General features: G+C 52.2%; 1 protein-coding gene across 2 annotated transcripts; it reads left to right on the forward strand.

The window, feature by feature from the left end:
• Nucleotides 1–646: 646 nt before the first annotated feature.
• RDH13 (retinol dehydrogenase 13) lies at nt 647–19,366 on the forward strand. 2 transcript variants are annotated; one of them, XM_006742429.3, is made up of 8 exons: nt 647–861; nt 3,150–3,268; nt 4,606–4,761; nt 7,495–7,599; nt 8,526–8,738; nt 9,552–9,653; nt 11,248–12,718; nt 17,656–19,366. In XM_006742429.3, exons 1-7 carry the CDS (start codon nt 797–799, stop codon nt 11,490–11,492), a joined length of 1,005 nt encoding a protein of 334 aa, XP_006742492.1. In that variant the 5' UTR covers nt 647–796; the 3' UTR covers nt 11,493–12,718; nt 17,656–19,366. The 2 variants fall into 2 exon arrangements, with proteins under 2 accessions (XP_006742492.1, XP_081663422.1); XM_081807296.1 differs by lacking the exon at nt 11,248–12,718.
• The last annotated feature ends 2,705 nt before the right edge of the window (nt 19,367–22,071 follow it).

The raw sequence follows: 22,071 nt of genomic DNA on the forward strand, positions 1-22,071 counted from the left end.
CTCCTCCCTCAGACCCAGGAGTCCAGTCCCCCAGCCCCTCCTCTCTCAGACCCAGGAGTCCAGACCCCAGCCCCTCCTCCCTCAGACCCAGGAGTCCAGTCCCCCAGCCCCCTCCTCTCTCAGACACAGGAGTCCTGGCCCCCAGCCCCTTCTCCGTCACACGGAGGACTCTACGCCCTGATCTCTCTCAGGGCCCCAGGGCTTGGGAACCCCCAGGCTAGTAGGTCCTGGCTTCGGAGTCTCAAAAATCTCAAATTCTCTCATAGTCTATGAGAAAGGTACTGTTGGTGAACACGCACTTTAGGTGGGAACAGGTTGCTTATTGGAAAGGCACAAATAAAATAAAATAATTAAAAAGTAAAGGCACACTGCCGGGCGCAACCTGCGAGCACAGCGCGGTGGGCGGCGGAAGCAGCCGAATGCCGCGGTACCAGCGGCCCCGCAGCTCAGTGAGCGCGCCGCGAACGTGACGTCATGGAACAGTGCGCAGGCTCGCCCCTCCTGCCCCGCCCCCAGGCCGCGGCCACGCCCCCGACCCCGGAAACTCCCACTCCCAGGGCCGCCGCGCGGGGGCCGGTCCTCACAGGCCCCGCTCCTGACAGGCCCACCGCCCCGTTAAGCCCCGCCCCGTTAAGCCCCGCCCCTCCGGAAGCCTTGGCCCGAGCGGAGCTCGCCCTTCCCCACGTGGGTCGCCGGCTGCGCGCCCCTGTCCTGCGAGCGACCCCGCGGCGGGTGTGCGGCGAGCGTGTGCCCCGTCCGCGGCGGGCTCCGCGTCGGATCCCCGCTCCTTCCCGCCATGAACCGCTACCTTCTGCCGCTGTCCGTGCTGGGCACGGCGGTGGGTGGCGCGGTGCTGCTCCGGTGAGTGCGCGCCGCGGCTGGGCGGGTCGGCAGCCTCCAGGTGGGGGGGTGGCAGGCCGGGGAGAGGTCGCTTGGTGGTCGCGGGCCTCGGACCGGTCCAGACAGTGCGGCGGGGGTCAAACCTAGGGAGGGCCTCGAGGGCAGGTCACGGCCCAAGGTCACCCCGAGTCCTCGTAAACCTTCTGGTCATTGATTATCGAGTCCATCCTGCAGACGTGTATTGGGCAGTCCCCATAGGTCACCCGTGACCCGGGTGCAAGGAAATGCGTGCTCCCTAAGCTCTCGTTACCCGGAATCCGAGACGCAAACCGGATTGCCCAGTGATTGTACTGCTCGGCTTATACACATGGGTCTTGTCTTTTCTAGGCTAATGCACTAACACCCCCCGCCCGCCCGCAGAAACCCAGCTGCCCAGTATTCTAGAGCAGCACTGGCGGGTGGGACTTTCTGCGCTGATGGAAGTGTTTCACGTTTGTGCTGTCCATTATGATAGCCATCACACACGGCTACCCAGCGCTCAAAGTATGGCTTGTAGTTAACGAGACTGTACTTAAACACCGGTTAAGAGGGTGCAGCTCATGTGTTCTTACAGTTAAAAAAAAGAATTGGCAACGTATAATTTCATTACACTTACACAATACAAGAGATTGGCTGGGAGGCCTGGAAGTAATTGGAATATGGAAATATACACACACATATATATATATATTTTTAAATGTTTTATTTATTTATTCATGAGAGTCAGAGAGAGAGAGAGAGAGACAGAGGGAGAAGCAGGCTCCCCGCCTAGCAGGGAGCCCGATGCGGGACCCGATCCCAGGACCCCGGGATCATGACCTGAGCCGAAGGCAGACGCCTAACCATCTGAGCCACCCAGGCGCCCACACATATATATATTTTAAGGGCATAAACCATAGACTGTAAACCTTTGGGTTTATTTGCCTGCGCTGTGATGAGGCTTCATGGTGAACTTGTTGCTCCTGATCCGATAAAGTCATTTTCAGGGAGTTTTGATTTATAATTCATTATAATGCTCTGTGATATTAACTGGGTGTTTTTGAAAGGTCTAGAAAATGGAGATAGTTTTTTTTTTTTTATTTTTTTTTTAAAGATTTTTTTTTTATTTATTTATCTGAGAGAGAATGGGAGACAGAGAGCATGAGAGGGGGGGGATCAGAGGGAGAAGCAGACTCCCCACCGAGCAGGGAGCCCGATGCGGGACTCGATCCCAGGACTCCAGGATCATGACCTGAGCCGAAGGCAGTTGCTTAACCAACTGAGCCACCCAGGCGCCCGGAGATAGTTCTTTTTTAAATGGAAATAATTTCCCCTTGTGATAAAATTCATCAGCTGCTGTTTGTTTTTATTCATACTGTTGTCTTTCACTTCTGAAGAGCTAAAAATAGTAACAATAATAAAGGGAGGGCATGGGATGGGCAGAATGAAAGGTTAGCTGAATGCCCTGGGGAAAAAGTATGGCTGTTTATTTTTAATTAACTTAAATAAAAAATTAGCCCCAGGAGGCTGGCGGTTTCCGTGCTGTACAGGGCCTTTCTGTCATGTGGTGGCATTTTTACGTGGCCGGTCCCCTATCAGTGACATTCACTTGTTTCCAGTATTTGGCCTCTGGGGAATGTGGGTAAAGGGTAAGAGCCCCCCAAAGATGTGCATGTTGTAGGGCTCAGAACTGTGAAGGTCTTACCTTAGCTGTCACAGGGGACCTTGCAGGTGACATTGAGTTAAGGACCCTGAGATGGGGAGGTGGTCCTGGGTTGTCCGGGGGTGGGGGGTGCCCAGTGCAATCACAGTGGTCCTTCAGAGTCAGTGACCTGAAGACACCGCTCTGCTGACTTTGGAGACAGAGGAGGAGGGGCCGCGAGCCAGGGAGTGTGGGCGCCTCTAGGAGCTGGAAAAGGCATGGGACCCGCCTCTCCCCTAGAGCCTCCAGAAGGAGCACAGTCCCGCCAACACCCAGCCCTTATCTTGGTGAGACCCATCTTGGACTCCTGCCTGCAGACCCGTAGATTACCTGTGCATGGTTTGAACCGGCCCAGCTTGTGGTAACTTGGTGTGGCAGCCATAGAAACCAACCCAGTGGGTCTTTACAAAGACTGAACTTTTGCCTGCAACACCACACTGGACCTCACGGAGTTAGATGTCCTTCCCATCTTTCCGCTGGGGGAACACAAGCGCAGTGGGGTCATTCACCCAGGATCCTAACAGTCAGGGGCACGTGCGGTGAGGGTGCACACATGGATGGAAGTGACCACCTGGCTTCTTACCTGCAGAGACTACGTTGCGGGCGGGGTCTGTCCCAGCAAGGCCACCATTCCTGGGAAGACCGTCATTGTGACCGGCGCCAACACGGGCATCGGGAAGCAGACGGCCTTGGAGCTGGCCAGAAGAGGTGAAGTCCCAGGGGGCGCCTGGCTTGGGGTGTGAGGTCTGGGATGGAGCGTTTGCTCTCCTGGGGGATTGTTTTGGTTGCAAGTGGCAGAAACCAAAGTCACGCCGGCTTAAGCCAGAAAGGCTGGTGTCCCTGAGAGAGGTAGGGGAGACTTTGGGTCTTAGAGGAGGCTGTGGACACTTGGACTGGGGTTATGGAGGAAGTCCACGGAGGAGGATTGATCGCTTTTGAAGTTAGAATTAGTGGATTTCCTGTTGAGTCAGACACCAGAAAAGAAGTCAAGGATTTAGGTTTGAGCAACTGGGAGACCAGACTTGCCTTTGGCTGGGGTGGGAAGGCTGTGGGAGGGCAGGTGTGAGGGCTGGGGGAGATGGGAAACTTTCTTTGGGCTTGACGGGTTGGGGTGGCCGGGGGAATGGGTCCTGATGGGCTAGGCTGGAGCTGCCTGTCTACCTCCGAGGTCAGAGTGGTGGGGGCCGTGATGGGCAGCACCCCACCACCACATGGGGTTTCCCCAAGGATGGGGGCACCTGCTCCTCCCAGGAGAAGGTGAGAAGTGAAATCGGGTGGACACCCCCACCCACTGCTGTCTGGAGGGCCCGGCGGCAACAGAGGATGAACAGATCCCTGGTTGGCTGAGCTCCCTTGTGGACCGAGGGAGGGGAGGCGGGGTGTGTTGGAGGCAGCTGGGCCCATGGTGGGCAGACAAGCCACGTGGATCCACACCCGTTCTTCTCCAATCCCTGCTTCTTCTCACTTCTCTAATTTTTTAAAGTTTTTTTTTTTTTTTTATGGCTGTGTTGAAATTCAATCCACACATCACACAATTCACCCGTCAAGCGTACACTCTGGTGGTGTTTAGTATATTCCCAGATTTGTACGAACATTGCTAATCAGTTTCGGAACATTTTCATCAAAATGACAGCTCGGTCCTCTTAGTGGTCACCCTAGTCCCCCCCCCCGGGAACCATCCATCTACCTCCTGTGGATCGGCCTGTTATGGATATTTCATGTCAATGGAATCATAGGCCACGTATATTTTTTTTGTGACTGGCTGCTTCCAGCAAGCACGTTCGTGAGGTCCATGCACGTTGTAGTATGCGTCACGTTCCTTTCCGTGGCCGAGTAGATTCTAGGGTCTGGACGGACCACCTTGTGCTTCTCCGCTCAGCCGCTGATGGACATTTGGGTGGTTTCCATCTTTTGGCTGCTGTGAATGGTGCCACTGTGTGCTCGCGTGTACATGCTCTTGTGCAGACCTGTGTTTTCATGTGTGTTTTCTCTCTGTACCTGGGAGAGGATTTAAAAAATATTTTTTTCCTGTCCTGGGCTCGCAGGAGGCAACATCATTCTGGCCTGTCGAGATATGGAGAAGTGTGAGGCGGCGGCAAAGGACATTCGCGGGGAGACCCTTAATCACCGTGTCAGCGCCCGGCACCTGGACCTGGCCTCCCTCAAGTCCATCCGAGAGTTTGCCGCGAAGATCATCGAAGGTAGGAGGGAGGACGCCGGCCTTGAGGGGCGAGGTCCTGGGTGGCCACAAGTCCTAGAGCGTGGTGCTGGTGTTTTCGGACAGGTGCAGATTTCTACGCGTGAAGATCGTACATTTTTATATCTCCTGACATTGTCACGTGAAAATATTTTTCATTTCAACTGTTTACATAAATCAAAAGAGTAATATTTCTGGGTGTGTGAACACTGTATGGAATTCAAATATCAGTGTTCACAAATAAAGTTTTATTGGCACACGGTCCTGTTAGCTTAGGTATTCTCTGTGGCTGCTTTAGTCCTACGACAGCAGAGGCCGTATGGCCTGCAAAGCCAAAAATACCTAGTCTGGTCCTTTACAGGGAAAGTTTGCTCTGTGGGACTCCTGCTCTGTAGGAAGACGAACTCCTTCGGCCCGAGAGCCGACAAGACGCAGAGGCCCAGGTGAGGTTAGGTGTGCAGGGAGCCGGCGGGTGAGTTAGCCCAGTGAAGGCAGGCGGAAATGCTGACTCATCCAGCAGTTGCTGAGCCTCCCCGGCCCCCGTGGCTGATGGGTGATGCCCGGGACGCAGAGAGGAGTCAGATGCAGGCTCTGTACCTGGTCCAGCGGGGGACGCCGCCACACAGCACAGAGTACCCGGAGCTCCCACTTTCTCTGCTGGGTGTTTCTTTTCGCAGATGCAGGGATTCGGCGGGCATTTTTCTGCACTTGGTCACACGGGTGACTCACTCATTTCCGTGTCCCACCAGATATTCTCAGAACTGGCTCAAGTCTTTATGTTTTCAAACAGGGGTACCATTTTACAGGATTAAACATTTGGAAAGTACAAATGGGGCTACAGCCAAACACCTCCCTGCCACTAGCCACCAGCTGCCTTCCTCAGATGTGTTCAGTGTCCTCGTGTGTCCTTTTGGAGACAGTTTGTGCATTTATAAAGCAAGCAGGTGTATATACCTCTTCTTGGTTGTTTTTTTTTTTTTAGAGAGAGCGAGCATGAGCGGAGGGGAAAGGAACAGAAGGAGAGAGAGAACCCTAAGCAGACTCCATGCCCAGCGCGGCCCAGTGTCGGGGCTTGATCTCACGACCCTGAGATCATGACCTGAGCTGAAACCAAGAGTCAGACGCTTAACCGACTGAGCCACCAGCATGGCCCTCCCTTGGCTTTTTTATACAACTAGGGCCTATCACACATGTGGTGCTGTGGTGCTCTCTCCCCCCCCATTCTACCCAGCAAGTTCTAGTATTATCTGTTTTTACAGAGGGGGAAACCGAGTCACAGAGAAGCTGTGTGACTTGGCCAGGGTCATACCGCTTCTCAGGGTAGAGCCAGGGGATTTGAACTGTCATCTGATGGCTCCAGAGTGTGTGTTCCTGACGGCTCTGCTAACCCCCTCCACCCTCAAAGCCAAACAGAGGCTGTTTCCTAGATGACTAACCCGTTATCCCCACGGATCCTGCAAACCACTTTCAGAGTGTTATGGGTTCTGCTGTGTCCCCTCAAAAGATGTGTTGGGGTCCTAATCCCCAGGACCTCAGCACGAGGCCTGATTTGCAGAGAGGGTCTGTACAGACGTGATTAAGCCCTATTCCAGTGACTGGTGTCCTCATACGGAGGGGAGATTAGGACGCAGACAGGCCCGAGGGAAGAGACAGGGAGAAGGCGGCCAGTCACCTATGAGCCCAGGAGAGAGACTCCAGCGCAGATTCTCCCTCGAGGTCCTTGGTCCTTGGTCCTTGGTAGGATACAGCCCTGAGACACACTGACCCCGGGCTTCCCGCCTCCAGAACTGGGACACAGTACGTTCAAGCAGCCCATTGTGTGATGCTTTGTTACAGCAGCCCTTGCTAACTGATACGGGGAGGAAGGTGCTATTACTCGTCCCATTTTACAGATGAGGAAATAGAGGCTTGGAGAGGGACAGTCGTTTGTGCCTGTGACGTGGCAGGTCTGGAATCAGGTGTGGCATGGGCTGCCCGCCGAGCTGGTGTTCCCACGAGTAACCCCCCAGGCTGAGGCCCCTGCAGATGTGGCTTCTTTCCCTTTCCAGGAAAGGTCTCCAGGCCTCAGGTGGGAGTGTGTTGTGTTTTCTGGGGCTGCCGTCGCCAAGTACAGCAAACTGAGTAGGTTGAGATGAGAGTCTGTTCTCTTCACAGTTGTGGAGGCCAGAAGTCCAAGATCAAGGTGTCAGCAGGGCGGCAGCCTTCCTGAGACCGGGAGAATCCTTCTGCCTCTTTCAGCTTCTGGCGGTGGCTGTCAGTCCTCCGTGGTCTGCAGTCTCTGCCTCTGTCTTGCTGCGGTCTCAGCCTGTGTCCTACTGGATTAGGGCCCACACTGTGACCTTCTCTTTTTTTTTTTTTTTAAGATTTTATTTATTTATTTGAGAGAGAGAGAATGAGAGACAGAGAGCATGAGAAGGAGGAGAGTCAGAGGGAGAAGTAGACTCCCCGCTGAGCAGGGAGCCTGATGCGGGACTCGATCCCGGGACTCCAGGATCATGACCTGAGCCGAAGGCAGTTGCTTAACCAACTGAGCCACCCAGGCGCCCCATGTGACCTTCTCTTAAACCGATTACTTTTTGCAAAGACTCTTTCCAAAAACAGGTTGCATTCCCAGGTTCTGGGTGGACATGAGTGTTTCAGGGACACTGTTCGGCTAGCCCGGTGCTGGGGCGCTTCCCACCGATCGCACGCAGGCCCGTACGGGACTGACATGTTTGCCCTCGCCCCTGTCTTCCAGAGGAGGAACAAGTGCACATTCTGGTCAACAATGCAGCTGTGATGCGGTGCCCCCACTGGACCACCGACGATGGCTTTGAGATGCAGTTTGGCGTTAATCACTTGGGTGAGGTCACGGGCTGAGGGCTGCGTGGTGTATCGTGGGCCTGGGATGTGAGTGGGGTTCCCCGGTGGGCCAGGCACGGGCTCTGGGGAGGGCCAGAGTCCTCCTCTGCTCTCCAGGGCAGCTGGGCGGCCCCCTGTGGGGCCACCTGGCGGCTCAGGGAGTTGCCTATTCATTGCTGGATGCTCCGTCGGTTCTTCGGATCCTCCATCCATCTCTTGGCCTTTTGGCCCTTTGTCTGTCCTCCAGTCTGTCTGTCCATCAGTCACTCTGTCTGTCTACCTGTTGTCACCCTGGATATAACTGGAGTTCTGTTAGTAAGGGCAAGGGGGGGAAACACATGTTGGATGGGCGCCAATCACTGGATTAGGGTCCACCCTAATGGCCTCATTTTCACTGTAAAGACCCTCTCTCCGAATAAGGCCACATGTTGAGGTCCTGGAGGGTCAAAACGCACATCACTATCATTTGTGGCCTATTGGCTGGGATGCAGTCACATGACCTGACGTCACTGCAAGGGAGTCTGGGAAATATAGTCTTTCACTGGGCAGTCCTGTGCACAGCCAACAATTCTATTGCTGAAGGAGACATGGGAGGCAGTCGGTCTCCCCAGCTGACCTCATGGGGCTCTTGCAGGGCCTGACGTCTGGGGCTGGGTCACTCTGCTGTGGGCCCATCCTGTGCAGTATAGGATGTCCAGCAGGATCCCTGGCCTCCTCCCACTAGATGCCAGGAGCACCCCCTTTTCTCTCTAGAGTTATGATGACCAAAACCTCTAGACATTGCCAGATGTCCCCTGGGGGAGAGAACTGGCTCCTGTCGAGAGCCATGGATTATTGGGAGGGTCAAAGAAGGTAATGTTCTCAGTACGATCCTAGGTACCAGGTAAGAATTCAGTGAAAATGGTCTTTTTGTTGTCCTTCGTCCAGGTCACTTTCTTTTGACAAACTTGCTGCTGGACAAGCTGAAAGCCTCGGCCCCTTCACGGATCATCAACCTCTCGTCCTTGGCCCACGTTGCAGGACACATAGACTTTGATGACTTGAACTGGGAGAAGAGGAAGTATGACACCAAAGCAGCTTACTGCCAGAGTAAGCTGGCCGTCATCCTCTTTACCAGGGAGCTGAGCCGGCAGCTGCAGGGTACGTGTGTGGTGAGCCTCGCTGGCCTCCTTCTTCCTCTAGCTCTGAGCCTGGAACAGTCCTGCTCTGAGCCTGGGCCCAGGGGAGGTCAAGCAGCAGTCCCAGAACAGAAGAGGCAGACGTGTGACACACATGCCATCATGTTCCCTGGGGCCTGGAGCAGACATCACTGATCGATCGTGGCATTCTTCCGTGCTCACAGGCATCTAAGCCGTTGGTGCTCTGGGCTAGTGGTTCTCAGCCACGGCAATATCTGAAGATGGCTGTGGCCATCGCTTCAGGGAGTGGAGGTGGGGTGGGTGTTGCTACTGGCATCTAGCTGCTCAGCATCCTGCAGCGCACAGGATAAAGAATGATCTGACCTCAGGGTGCACGGAGCTGAAATTGAAAAGTCTGCCCTTTGCCCTGCTCCTCAGAGAGCATCCGTGGACCAGCAACATCAGCTGGGAGCTTGTCATAATTACAGCATCTCAGACCCCATCCCTGACCCACTGCTTCACATTCCCTGGGGGTGGGTAGAGCCCAGCAGTTTGGGTGTCTCAAGCCCTCCGGGTGATTTTTTACATACGCTCAGGTTTGGGAGGCTCTGCTCTGGGCAGTCATGCAACAGAGCGGCTTTGCAAGATGAAACCACTTTGACATGGAAGTTTCAGAGCAAGAGAGGTGATGTGGATTCAAGGGTCGGACCCAGTACAGTACGGGGTAGCCCTGGAGCTGAGGGTGGGCCGTGTCAGCCTTCCAGGTGGGAAGTGAACCTGGCGTCTGCCCACCCCCTCATCCCTGCTCTTCCCTCCTCTCCCCTTCTCTCCCCAGGCACGGGTGTGACTGTCAATGCTTTGCACCCTGGTGTGGCCAGGACAGAGCTGGGCAGGCACACAGGCATGCACAGCTCTGCCTTCTCCAGCTTCACACTCGGTAAGCCACCTCCTGGCCTGGGGTCCCTGAGCTGAACCCCTGCCCTCACAGCTTGGGGGCTGGGACTCTCTTCAGGGTATTAGTCAGGGTTCTGCAGAGAAACAGAACCAATAGGATATATATAGATGCTTGGGAGATTTGTCATGCGGGATTGGCTCATGTGTTTATGGAGGCTGAGAAGTCCTGTGATCTGCCATCTGCATGCTGGAGGCCCGGGAAGGCTGGTGGTGTAGTCCCAGTGCAAACCCAAAAGCCTGTAAACCAGGGGAGCGATGATGTAAGTCCCAGCCTGAAGGCCAGGAGCACTATCTGAGGGCAGGAGATGGATGCTCCAGCTCAAGCAGAGAGAGGGGGAATTCGCCCTTCCTCCACCTTTTTGTTCTGTTCTCACCCTCAACTAATAGCTTGGCTGCCCACACTGGCGAGGGCGGATCTCTTTACTCACTCTACTGATTCCAATGCTAATCTCTTCTGGTCACATCCTCACGGACACGCCCAGAAGTAATGCTTTACCAGCTTTCTGGGCATCCCTTAGCTCAGTCAACTTGACACAAAATTAACCGCACACTCAAGAGACTATGTCAGTGGCTTGGCTCTGCCCCCTCCCCTGTCTTCTAGGGTACTGAGAATGAGTCACTTCTACATGTGTATCCAGCCTGCTGGCCTCAGAATAGCCCCAGGAAACAGGCTAGATCCTCTTTGATGAGAAAACTGAGTCAGAGAAGGAGACCATGGAGCTGACTCCTGGTTGTGCTCGGGGTGACTCCAGCTTCACCCCAAACTAGCTGTGCCAGCCAGGGAAGCAACTTCACCTCTTGGGGCTCCAGTTTCCCAACTACAAAATGAGGGCCATAATAGTGTCCTCCTCACAGTTGTTGGGAGGATGAGATGGGCCTTAAAAGGGCCAGCACAGGGCCTGACCGGCTTTAAGCTGAATAAATAATTAGAACTTTAGAACTAGTATTTGTTTTTTTTTTTTTTTTTTTTTTAAGATTTTATTTATTTATTTGAGAGAGAGAGCACATGAGAGGGGGGAGGGTCAGAGGGAGAAGCAGACTCCCTGCCGAGCAGGGAGCCCGATGCGGGACTCGATCCAGGGACTCCAGGATCATGACCTGAGCCGAAGGCAGTCGCTTAACCAACTGAGCCACCCAGGCGCCCCTAGAACTAGTATTTGTAATCCTGAAGATCATTTACAGGGTGGGTGCCAGATACCATGGATCTTAAGCTGAGGCTGGCCCCAGAGACATTTAATAAGTAAAAGTTATTTTAAAGCAAGATGGGGTAGGGTAAAGACTCAGAGCTGACTGAGGAGGGAGAGCTTCCATTTGCCTGGGGAAAAGCCAGGGAGCCTTGCTGGGGGAGGCAGCTTTTGGGCTGGTCTCTGCACCTGGATGGATTTGGCTGGGCAGTGCCTGGGAAGGGAGCTCCTGGTGGAGGGTACCTTGGAGGCACAGGCCTGGAGGTGGGCTGTGTGGGACTGCAGTCCCACATCTGGCCTCTGGGCCCTGGGCAACCCTGGGGGTGGAATAGGGCTTTTCGTGTCCTCCTCCCTGAATGTGTGCTGACTGAATGCTCTGTGGGCTGATTGCAGGGCCCATCTTCTGGCTGCTGGTCAAGAGCCCCCAGCTGGCAGCCCAGCCTAGCACATACCTGGCTGTGGCAGAGGAATTGGAAGGTGTTTCTGGAAAGTATTTTGATGGACTCAAAGAGAAGCCTCCAGCCCCTGAAGCTGAGGATGAGGAGGTAGCCCAGAGACTTTGGGCTGAAAGTGCCCGCCTGGTGGGCTTGGAGATGTCCGGTGGTTCCTCTGTGAGGGGGCAGCCCCTCCCCAAATAACCTCTGGGAGCCTTTGAAAACCACGTGGGAGGCTGAGTACCAGGATGGAGCGGCAAGACCAACCAAGGCTGGCGGCTGTCTGCAGCACCGTCTAGGTGGCAGTATTGGCCAAGGAATGCTGACTGCCATGCCCACGTCACCCTCTAGGTGGCAGTCTTGGCTGTGTGAGCCTCAAGACCACTGCTGTCATGCCCTCAGCCTCCTCTAGGTGGCAGTATTGGCCAAGGAATGCTGACTGCTATGCCCACGTCACCCTCTAGGTGGCAGTGTTGGCTGCGTGAGCTCAAGACCACTGCTGTCATGCCCTCAGCCTCCTCTAGGTGGCAGTATTGGCCAAGGAATGCTGACTGCCATGCCCACGTCACGCTCTAGGTGGCAGTGTTGGCTGCGTGAGCTCAAGACCACTGCTGTCATGCCGGCACCGCCCTCGAGGTGGCAGTACTGCCCAAGGAACGCTGGCTGCCATGCGCATACCACCCTGTAGGGGTCACTAGCGGCCCTTTTCTCAGGCACAGTGGATGGGACTGCAGATGCGCACCCGTCGCAACTGGTGCGGTGTGCCCCGCAGCCCGCAGGTGCGCGGGGCCGTCAGACACCTGCCTTGAGCGTGTAACTGGGAACTGCTGAGGGCGGAGTCCGCTCCCTCTGGCGTGGCCGTCAGGAGAGCCTGTGCAGAACTGTACGGCCGTTGGGAAAGTTGTCGGCCAGACACGGCCAAGGTCATGGTTCCCCGTGGGACCGTGCACACCCTCAGTTGCCTTTCTGAGCCTCGGTTTCTCCCACTGTGAATGTGCAGAATAACTTGACTACCTCGCGGGGCGGTGTGGTGATGACGGAGTTCTTGCCTTGCTGCTGAATGTTCACTTGCGCGTGCCGTACCCTGGGCGAGCCGCCGGGGTCACCCCTGAGGACAGGCCTTGTAATGCCAGTCCTGCTCGGGACAGCAAGGAGTGAGAAGCCCACCAGCTGCGCAGCTTCGGTGACAGAATCGGGGCTGGCACTCAGCTCCCGCACAGAATGGGGGGCGGGGGCCGCACCAAAAAGCTCAGGAATCAGGATACAAGTATTTTAGCATAACGAACATGTACCATTTGAGATGCTTGTGGAGGCCAGAGATGATGCTCCATGCCCTCCACTACCCAGAACATCAGCCAGTGGCCCTGCCCCAAATGCCGACAGTGCTGAGGAAGGTGGGATTAAAGACGGCTCAAAGTTTTATAAATACGGTGAGTTTTCTTTCTGTTACCACATCAGACCACAGCAGCCGAAGGATATGTCTGGGATGAACGGACTCGGGTAGGCACCTTCCGCGTGGACCCCAACGATCCCCACAGTCCCCTGTCCACGGCCTTCTCACCCTCCAGCTGTGGGCTGGCCCTAGCTACTCACTTCCAGTGCAAAGAACAGAGCAAAGCCGACGGAACGTCCAGTTCTGGGGTTCGGTTACTGACGGGCATCTGTAATGCTAGCTCGTGCTTGCTGGCCCTCACACTGCCTGGCGTGAGCCACCCTGAGGAGAGGCCAAGAGCTGGACAGCCAGAGAAGGTGTGAACGCCAGGAGGTGGGAATCACGGGGGTGGGGTGTTCTGGGAGCCCGTTCACCACAGGGATACACACAACACACACACGAACATAGATCACACGCGTGCACATATCCTTATATAGCATATGCATTTCTTACCGTGGAATTGGAAAAACCACGTTTGAGAAATACTTCTACTGGTAGTACGGTAGTCTGAGGGTAACCGCGAAACCCCTGGTTCTCTAAACAAAGGTACAGGATTTGCCTGGAGGTGATGGTATTTGCTAACATAAGCAAAATACAATGATCAAAGTCAAGAAAATAATAATGATGGTGCTAATATCTGATACCAATCTATAGACATTGGAATTTTATCAGTGATGATGTCCCTTATAGCAAAAAAAACCTCCACAAAATTCTTTTGTGACCCAGGATCCAATCCAGAACCACACTTTGCGTTAGTTGGCATGTCTCCTTAACCTGCTGCAACGGTCTTTCTCTTTCATGAGCTGGACTCCCACCGCTGACGGTGCCCCTTCTTACTTATATAAGTTATGATATAAGTATAAGGTTATACTTATCTTACTTACTTCTTACTTACTTCTGAAGAGTCCTGCCCAGGTATTTTATAGAAAGTGCTTCAGTTTGGGTTGTCTGTGATTTCCTGGTGATTAAATTCAGGCTACGTGTTTTTGGTAAGAATACCACAGGAGTGATGCTGTGTTCTTCGCGGTGCCTTACGTCAGGAGACAGGAGATGTCTTCTTTGTCCCATCATCGGTGCTATCAGTCATGACACCCTGTGGCAGAGGTGCATGGGGCGAAGGGCCCAGAGCCTTGCTGCCCCTGGACACCCCACTCTCTGCACCTCCACGTGCTCACCAGCCCCGGAGCTCCCGTATGGACTTCCTGCCCCCCTGCTGTCTGCAGTTTTGGCGGGTCTCTCAGTCAGAGTCCCTTGTCTTTGCATATGTGGCAAGCGGGCACACGGATGTGATTCGAGCAAGACCAGCCAGACCCTCTCCTTGAATGTGGATCTTGATGGGGCCGACACCAAGACGAGTAACGTGTGTTCCTGTCAGTTCCTGGTCCCTGCACCCTAGCTCCGGTCTGTACGAGTTTCATAGGGCTGCTCTCACAGATGACCACAAACTGGGGGGCTTAAAGCATACACACTTACTCTGTTAGAGTTCTGGACGTCAGATGTCCAGAATGGGTCTCGGGGCTAGCGTCAAGGGCTCAGCCAGAGCTGTGTTCCTGCTGGAGGCTCAAGGGGAGAATCTGCTTCCTGCCTTGTCCAGCGTCTAGGGGCCCCCACATTCCTCGCCTCCTGGCCCTTCCTCTGTCTGCAGGGCCAGCTGTGGTGGGCCAAGTCCTCACACTGCCATCTTTCTGGCTCTCTCTTTCCCCTTTTAAGGAGGATCCCCAGGTGATCCAGGGTCACCTCTGTCCTTTACATCGGCTGGTGAGCAACTGAATTCCATCTGCCACCTTAACCCCCCTTTGCCATGCAAAGTAACGGGTCCTGGGGTTTAGGATGTGGATCTCTTTGGGGCGGCCACTGTTCTGCCTACTACACTGTCCTCTTCAAAACCTGCTTCCTTAGCTTTTCTCAGGGCTGTGAGCTTCCTGGGTCACTTCCCATCAATTCCCTTCTGCTTCTTTTAAGTAGAACCCTCATCAACGGTGTTGCTTGCAAGCAAGTCAAATGAAATGAGCAGATGTTACCACTAACTCCCCACTACTCACTCTAAAAAAAAAAAAAAAGGCCCAGGGAGGCTTCCCCCTACTCCCCGCTGGCTCAGTTGGAAGAGCACGTGACTCTTGATCTCAGGGTTGTGAGTTTGAGCCCCACTGTGGCGTGTTGACTTAAAAACAAAAACTGATCAAACCCTGGCATGTCTGAGCAAGAAGAGTTGGAATCCAGTCTGATTCAGAAGCCCACATTCGTGGGGGAAACAGGGGCCTGGATGGAAGGAATGTGAAGCCCAGCCCACTGAGGCGGCGGTCCACACAGGGACTGATCTCTTGCATAGACAAGTGCAACGTGGCTTGGGGTTAATTCTAGCCACAAACCCTCACAACCAACATCTGCTTCCTCTCTGGAACTGAGAAACCCCAAGGACCACAAATGTTGACTCACAAACCACATAACCCCTGCCTTACTCTCCTGAAGGCTTTGAGGTGGCTACAACCCTGAAGAGAGTCCCCAGAGAGATGAAGGATGATTAAAAACAGGCCTAAAAAAAAAACAAAAAACCACACCCAAACCCCCAGAAATCCAGAGAGAGCATTGTGGCAAAGTAATAAGCAGACTGAAGAACCAAATGTACAAGGGTGATGCTTCAGGAGTTTTTGTTTTGTTTTTCCCAAAAAGAAACCTGAGGCGGTGTCAAACCCTTCAGACTGCTCTTTGCGCTTGGGGAATTCTGCCAGGATTCCGTGGGCTGCCTGTGTTTGCTGTGCCGGGAAACGTGCGGGGTGTAAGCTGGGATGACAGTCACACCAGGCATAAGTAAGAAGGGGCACCGTCACAGCGGTGGGAGTCCAGAGGTAAGGCGGGCTTTGTGTTCTGTGATACGGCCAAGCTTCCTCCTGCCGACTGACCATCGACTGGGGTCAACTTCATCCCAAGGCTGGGTCTCTAGCCAGTTGAAGTGTGAACCCCTAAAAGATCCGTCCAAGTCCAAACCCTCGGCACCTGTGAGTGTGAGCTAATTTGGAAAAAGTTGCTTTGCAGATAAAATTAAATGAAGGATCCCGAGATGAGACCATCCTAGATTATCCAGGGGTCCCTAAATCCAGCGGTAAGTGTCCTTATAAGAGACAGAAGAGGAGGTGACACAGAGTGGAGTGGAGAAGGCCACGTGGAGACAGGGCAGAGAGTGGAACGTTGCAGCCTCACACCGAGGCACAGCTAGGACCCCCAGAAGCTGCCAAAGGCAGCACGGGACAGACTCCCCTTGAGCCTCTGAAGGTCGCACAGCCCTCCTGACACCTTCAGTTTGGACTTCTGGCCTCTGGAACTGTGGGACAGTAAATGTTTTAGGTCAGCGGGTTGATGTTAATTGTCACAACAACCAGAGGGAATTAATACAGTCTCTTTGGGGGTCACAGGATGGTTGCTAGAGCCGACGGGGACCACTTGCTTGTTTTCTGTCCGGTGGGAGAGAGAAGGGCTTCTCTTTCTTTTGCCTACTGGGGTTTATCTTCAAACCCATAAAAGCCCCCCAGGGAATGCCAGGGAGTAATGGATGAAAGGCAGGTTCCCCAACACCAGTGCTCTTAATGTTCAGGGCTGGATAATCCTGGCTGTGGGGCAGGGGGTGTCCTGGGTACCGTGGGATGTTGAGCAGCATTCCTGGTCTCCACCCACTAGATGCCCGTAGCATCCCCCCCCAAATTGCCAAATGTCCCCTGGGAGGGAAGTCACCTCCAGGTGAGAACTCCTTGCACAGACCCGTGTGGACCCCTTTCCAGGCCGTGAACGTGAGCAGCTGCAGGTGGATGACCACGGAAGTAAGCACCAGCCACAGAGCCTCACAGCTGCTTGCTGTCACCTGTGGTATTGGGAGGGCACGGGGGTGGAAGGCAGGCGCTGGGGGATTGAGTGGCTTTAGAAGTCGACAGATCCTCGTGGAAACCATGCAAATGGCAATGGGCGGTCCCGCTGAAGTCAGGCCAGGGTCTCAGGGTGACAGCAGCAGAGGAAATGAAATCTGAGATCTGGGATTGGGTCATTTGTGGGGACAAACCTGAAAATGTTGAACTCCCAATTCCCCTGAGATGCCCTTGCAATGAGAGACCAGCCTCTCTTGATCGGAGGTCACCGTTCCTCCGTAAGCAGGTGTCTCCTGGGATGATACTCATTCACCTCAAGACCTGCCCCTACCACTTCCATTGCCTGTGGCAGATCCCAGCTCATGCTCCATGAATTGTAGGGTCTGGCTGATGTGTTTTGGCAGGAACATGGGGATCACTGCAAGTGGATCTCGAGGGTGTTAGACGGGGTGGAACATGAGACAAACTGGGAGGAATCCATGGACATGGGGTCACTCACCTATGATGAAGATTTTATCTAATATTTTGGGCTTTCTGAGTAGCTGCAAACTATGGCAAATGCATAACTATGGATCTCCCACATAATGCCTAAAGACAGATCAATATCAATACCCCTGTTCTGATGATGTATTGTGGTTAACTAGGAGAATGTCCTTGTTTGCAGGAAAAAAGATCAGTATTTGGGTGAATTACATCAGTTCTGCAACAGTCTCAAATGGTTCAGGGGGGAAAAAAAAGCTTCTTTGTATTGTATTTATATACTCTTCCCGAAGTTTGTTTCAAAATAAATAAATGGAAAAGAAAAACAATGCAGAATTACAAAACAGCACAAAACCACATCTCCCCCGGAGAAGAGAGAGAATGGCTGCACTTCAAAATAACGCCAAGTAAAACGAAAAGGCAAAACCTCACCAATTTCCAGTGAGCAAGCGCTCATGCTCTCACTCTTTTCATGTTTTTTATATTTCAACCATGTGAATGTGTTACTAGAATAAAATCAAGTTCCATAAATAAAAGCAAAGGGATGCATACATGTGGCAAGATACTATCATGTACGTCTGCATCTTCTTTTTCCATTTAGCAATAGATCTTGAAGATCATCTGTATCGCTACACAAAGATCGATCACATTCTTTAAAAAATACCTGTACAGGATTTCATCACGCGTCTGTATCACAGAGATGCCACAGGGAGAGTTTGCAGGAAGCCATGCAAAAGACAGAGGCAAGTGCTGCTGGCAGCCCTAACATTGGGTGAAAACCACCACCAGAAAGAGAAGGTTGTGCAAACAGTAAAGAGAGCATTCGGACTGATCAGGGCACCGACCGCAGAGCACAGACTGTAGTCTGTGAGAGACTCAAGAACAGGGAGAGGCGCCCTTTGGACACTGCATGGTGAAGGGAAAAGGGAGAAAGAGGGGGAAATTAGGATTTTTCAAGAAGAAAGGAAAAAAAAAAATCAAGGACGTAACCTTTCTTTCCACTCTCTGCCTCCCTGCAGGAGCCCCCTAGTAAAAAACTGTACTTCACCACACTGACAGCAGGGGGCAGACTCGTACCAAAAATCTTCACTACAGCAAACAAGCGCGTTATCTAGGAATACCTGTCAACAGGAGCCGCACAGATCATCCCAACCACCAGCCCTGTTTAACAGAAATACACAGGTGCAAACATTATTTATCAAACACTGCCATCCAAATGAACCAGAAGATGAGAATCCCAAAACTCAGTTGATAACACCTAAGAGCAGAATTAGTAGGTCACATGGTAACCCTACGTACACAACATTTTGAAGAACTGCTAGATTATGTTCCTCTCACATTCACAAGCGTATTCACAACAGCCCAAAGGTGGGAGCAACCCCATGTCCATCAGAGTTGACTGGATAAAGGAAGTGTGGAATGTTATTCAGCCCTCACACCCGCGACCACAGCGATGAGCCTTGAAAACACGACGCTAAGTGAAATAAGCCAGTCGCAAAGACAAATACCGTGTGGTTTCACGGACATGATGTCTCTAAAGAAGCCAGATTTGCCGAGATAGAAAATAGTATGGTGCTTACCAGGGGCAGCGGGGCGACGGTCTGGGAGATCGAGTGCTGGGACTGGAGCAGTAAGCCTTAATCTCTCCGGGCAGAACTCAGGAGCAGGCAGGGAGCTTCTGGGGGAGGCGCGGAGGCTGCTGGTCTAGCCACCAAATTGGCAGCATGTGGAGATGCCTGGGGAGATCTGAACACATGAAGACAATTGCAACTAACTACAATCAAGAGCTTCATTCTCCCTGTTGAAAACACGGGAAGAAACATCTCTCCTGTTGCTTAGAACATTTCTTTAGAAAACTTGAAAGTTCTCTCTCTGTCTCTTCGAAGTGTGTGCCAACATTTTTAGAAGGTAAGTAAGCCTCTTGCCAGCTCTGTGACCCAGGACTGTCTTTCTCGTGGACTGGGAATGTGAACGTGAAGGGAGGCGGCATTCCTATCTACCAGCTTCTGAAGGAGGACAGGAGCTCAACTCCATGTTGCAAAGCTGCCTCCCCACATAAAGCTGGGAGTGGTTTGTTTTTCCTCTGCCTAAAGCCAATCAGCTGACACACGTGGTCTCCCCAGTCACCAGATAAATTTAGGATGATGGTGTTGTCAGGTCCACTGGATGTGATGAGCTGACCCTGCTTGACTCTGTGACAGGGCGGGACTGTTTCCTGTCTTTGCTATCTTGTTGGCAGATCTTGTCCTGATGCACATCATGTTCTGGCTTGAATACCTATTCAACAATAAAACTGTGTTCTTTCTCTTCTACCTTTGTGGAGAAGTTTTCTGGGTTGGGAGATTTTGTTTAATGATACTTCCCCAATATTACGGGCTCAGCACTTGGTTTAGTTCCCCCGAGGGAACATAAGGGTTCTATATTCCCATTTCACAATCTTAACTGTGTCAGGCTCAGAAAACTTCAATCTCCCCTCTGTCTCCTGTTTTCTCTGTCTCTCTCATACATACAAACTACCCTCAATTTTTGTGCCAGGGGATGGGGGGCTCCATTTTAACCTTCGCACTCCCATTCCTAATGCGGAGGGAAGGCACAAAGCTGTGACCATGCTTAGGGGCAGTCTTTGCATTTATCTTCACCATCCCTGACACACACCATTAGGGACTTCTCCAGGGCAGAATCTCCCTGATGATATCTCCCCCACATACAGATCCAGACCTGGCAGTTTTCCACCCTTGGAACGTAGCCTGGGAATATACATGCACGTGTGCAACAGGATTCGTAAAAGAAAGCTGGTTGCATTTCTTTAATATGGAAAGATGAGGAACAATCTAAAAGTCAGCAATATGAGTCATCATAAGCAAGTTATGGTACCTCCAAGGAAAGGAACATCTTACAGCTGTTAGTGAGCATGAAAGTCATTTTGCTGGTACTGGTTTTTAGCACGTTGTCTGGGGGAGACATTTAATGGGGACATAGTGACATGTGGGTGGATGGGACCTACGTGCCTGGACCCCCAGCAGTGGGAGCACCATGGCACCTGTGGTGAGATAGAAGGAGAGGAGAGACACAGTGCCTTAGCAGCAGGCACTGTTTTCCCTGAGTGGCCAGGGAACCACCATTAACACAAGCATCCAGGAGATGGCTGAAAATGAGAGTCCAACCGATGGAGTCCTTTGGGGCTGGAAATTCAGGAGTGGGGGTGCTCTCCTTAGAGGTGAGTCACCACACGCTAGGAGGGGATGAGCTCTCCCAGGAGGGAGAGGGTGGCAAGAGGTGTGTAGGTTGAGGGCCAACTTTGGTGGATCTGATAGGAACTGGGAAGAAGAAAACTGGGTGATGATAAGGAGGGGAGAAAGCCTGTCTTGTCCAGCAAGCATCAGCCCCTGCAGAGAAACACAGGGAACTGAAGGATGAATAACGGCTGCTTGTGGCACCTTCCTCCATCTTCAGAGCCACCAATGGCTGGTTGAGTCCTTCTCCCACTGCCTGACTCTTGTTTTTTCTGACTCCCTCTTCTACATTTAAAAACCCTTGCGTTTCAGTGTAGTGATCTGAAGGGGCAATGCACCCTAATGTTTACAGCAGCAATGTCCACAATAGCCAAACTATAGAAAGAGCCTAGATGTCCATCAACAGATGAATGAATAAAGAAGATATGGTATACACACACACACACACACACACACACACACACACAGGAATATTATGCAGTCATCAAAAAGAATGAAATCTTGCCATTTGCAATGACATGGATAGAACTAGAGGGTATTATGCTAAGCGAAATAAGTCAATCAGAGAAAGACAAGCATCCTATGATCTCACTGATATGAGGAATTTAAGAAACAAGACAGAGGATCATGGTGGGGAAGGGAGGGAAAAATGAAACAAGACGAAACCAGAGAGGGAGACAAACCATAAGAGACGCTTAATCTCAGGAAACAGACTGAAGCTTGCTGGAGTGGAGGGGGAGGGATGGGGTGGCTGGGTGATGGACATTGGGGAGGGTATGTGCTACGGTGAGCTCTGTGAATTGTGTAAGATCGATGAATCACAGACCTGTACTCCAAAACAGATAATACAGTATATGTTAATAAAACAACAACAACAACAAAACCCTTGTGATTCATTCAGCTTGTCTGGATAGTCCAGGATTACCTACTTATTTTCAGATCAGCTGATTAGCCACCTTAATTCCATCAGAGCTGGAATTCACCTTTGCTGCATAAGGTGACATATGCACAAGCTCTGAGGATGAAGATGTGGACATCTTCAGGGCATCATTATTCTGTCTTGCTCACTACACCCTCCCCGTTGGATTACCCTGGACCAGTTGTCCCTGTTTGAATTGAGAACTCATGAGTGCGAAAATCATAGCATGGAGTCATTCAGGTTGTCACCTGCATAGGGACAGTTGGCCAGTGAGTGAATGGGAATATAACTATCCCACCTGCTTCTCCCCAGACCGCAAGGCCTAGCTTGCGGCAATGGCCACTTCAAGGAACCGATATTATTCTTCCCATTAGTGAAATAATGTCCTATGGGATATTGGCATATAATGGGTTGAATAGTGTCCCCTCCCAAAAGATAGGTCTGTCCAGAGTCTTGGGATGTGATCTTCTTTGGAATAAGAGTCTTGACGATGTAATTAAGAATCTTGAGATGAGACCATCCTGGATCAGGATGAGCCCTAAATCCAATGATGAGTATCCCCACTGGAGGCATAAAAGGAGAAGACACATGTGAAGAACACATGAAGATGAAGGTAGAGATCAGGATGAGCCTGTACAAGCCGAGGGACACTGAGGACTGCTGTCAGCCACCAGCAGCTGGGAGAGAGGCATCGAATGGGTTTCCCTCAGAGCCTCCAGAAGGAACGAGTCCCAACAACACCTTACTTTTGGACTTCTGGGCTCCAGAACTGTGACAGAGTAATTTTCTTTTGTATTTTTTCCAATTAAAATTTTTTTTTTTTTTTTTTTTTTTTTTTTTTTAAAGATTTTATTTATTTATTTGA

Source organism: Leptonychotes weddellii, chromosome 16 (assembly GCF_054177405.1).
Source record: "Leptonychotes weddellii isolate Sample4059 chromosome 16, ASM5417740v2, whole genome shotgun sequence".
Taxonomy (NCBI): Eukaryota; Metazoa; Chordata; class Mammalia; order Carnivora; family Phocidae; genus Leptonychotes; species Leptonychotes weddellii.

Excerpts from the sequence above, each read along its gene's own strand:
- RDH13 (XM_006742429.3), top strand. The coding sequence starts at position 797 with ATGAACCGCTACCTTCTGCCGCTGTCCGTGCTGGGCACGGCGGTGGGT. Across the intron at positions 3,269-4,605 it reads CTTGGAGCTGGCCAGAAGAG|GAGGCAACATCATTCTGGCC; the intron begins GTGAAGTCCCAG and ends CTGGGCTCGCAG. Across the intron at positions 4,762-7,494 it reads TGCCGCGAAGATCATCGAAG|AGGAGGAACAAGTGCACATT; the intron begins GTAGGAGGGAGG and ends CCTGTCTTCCAG.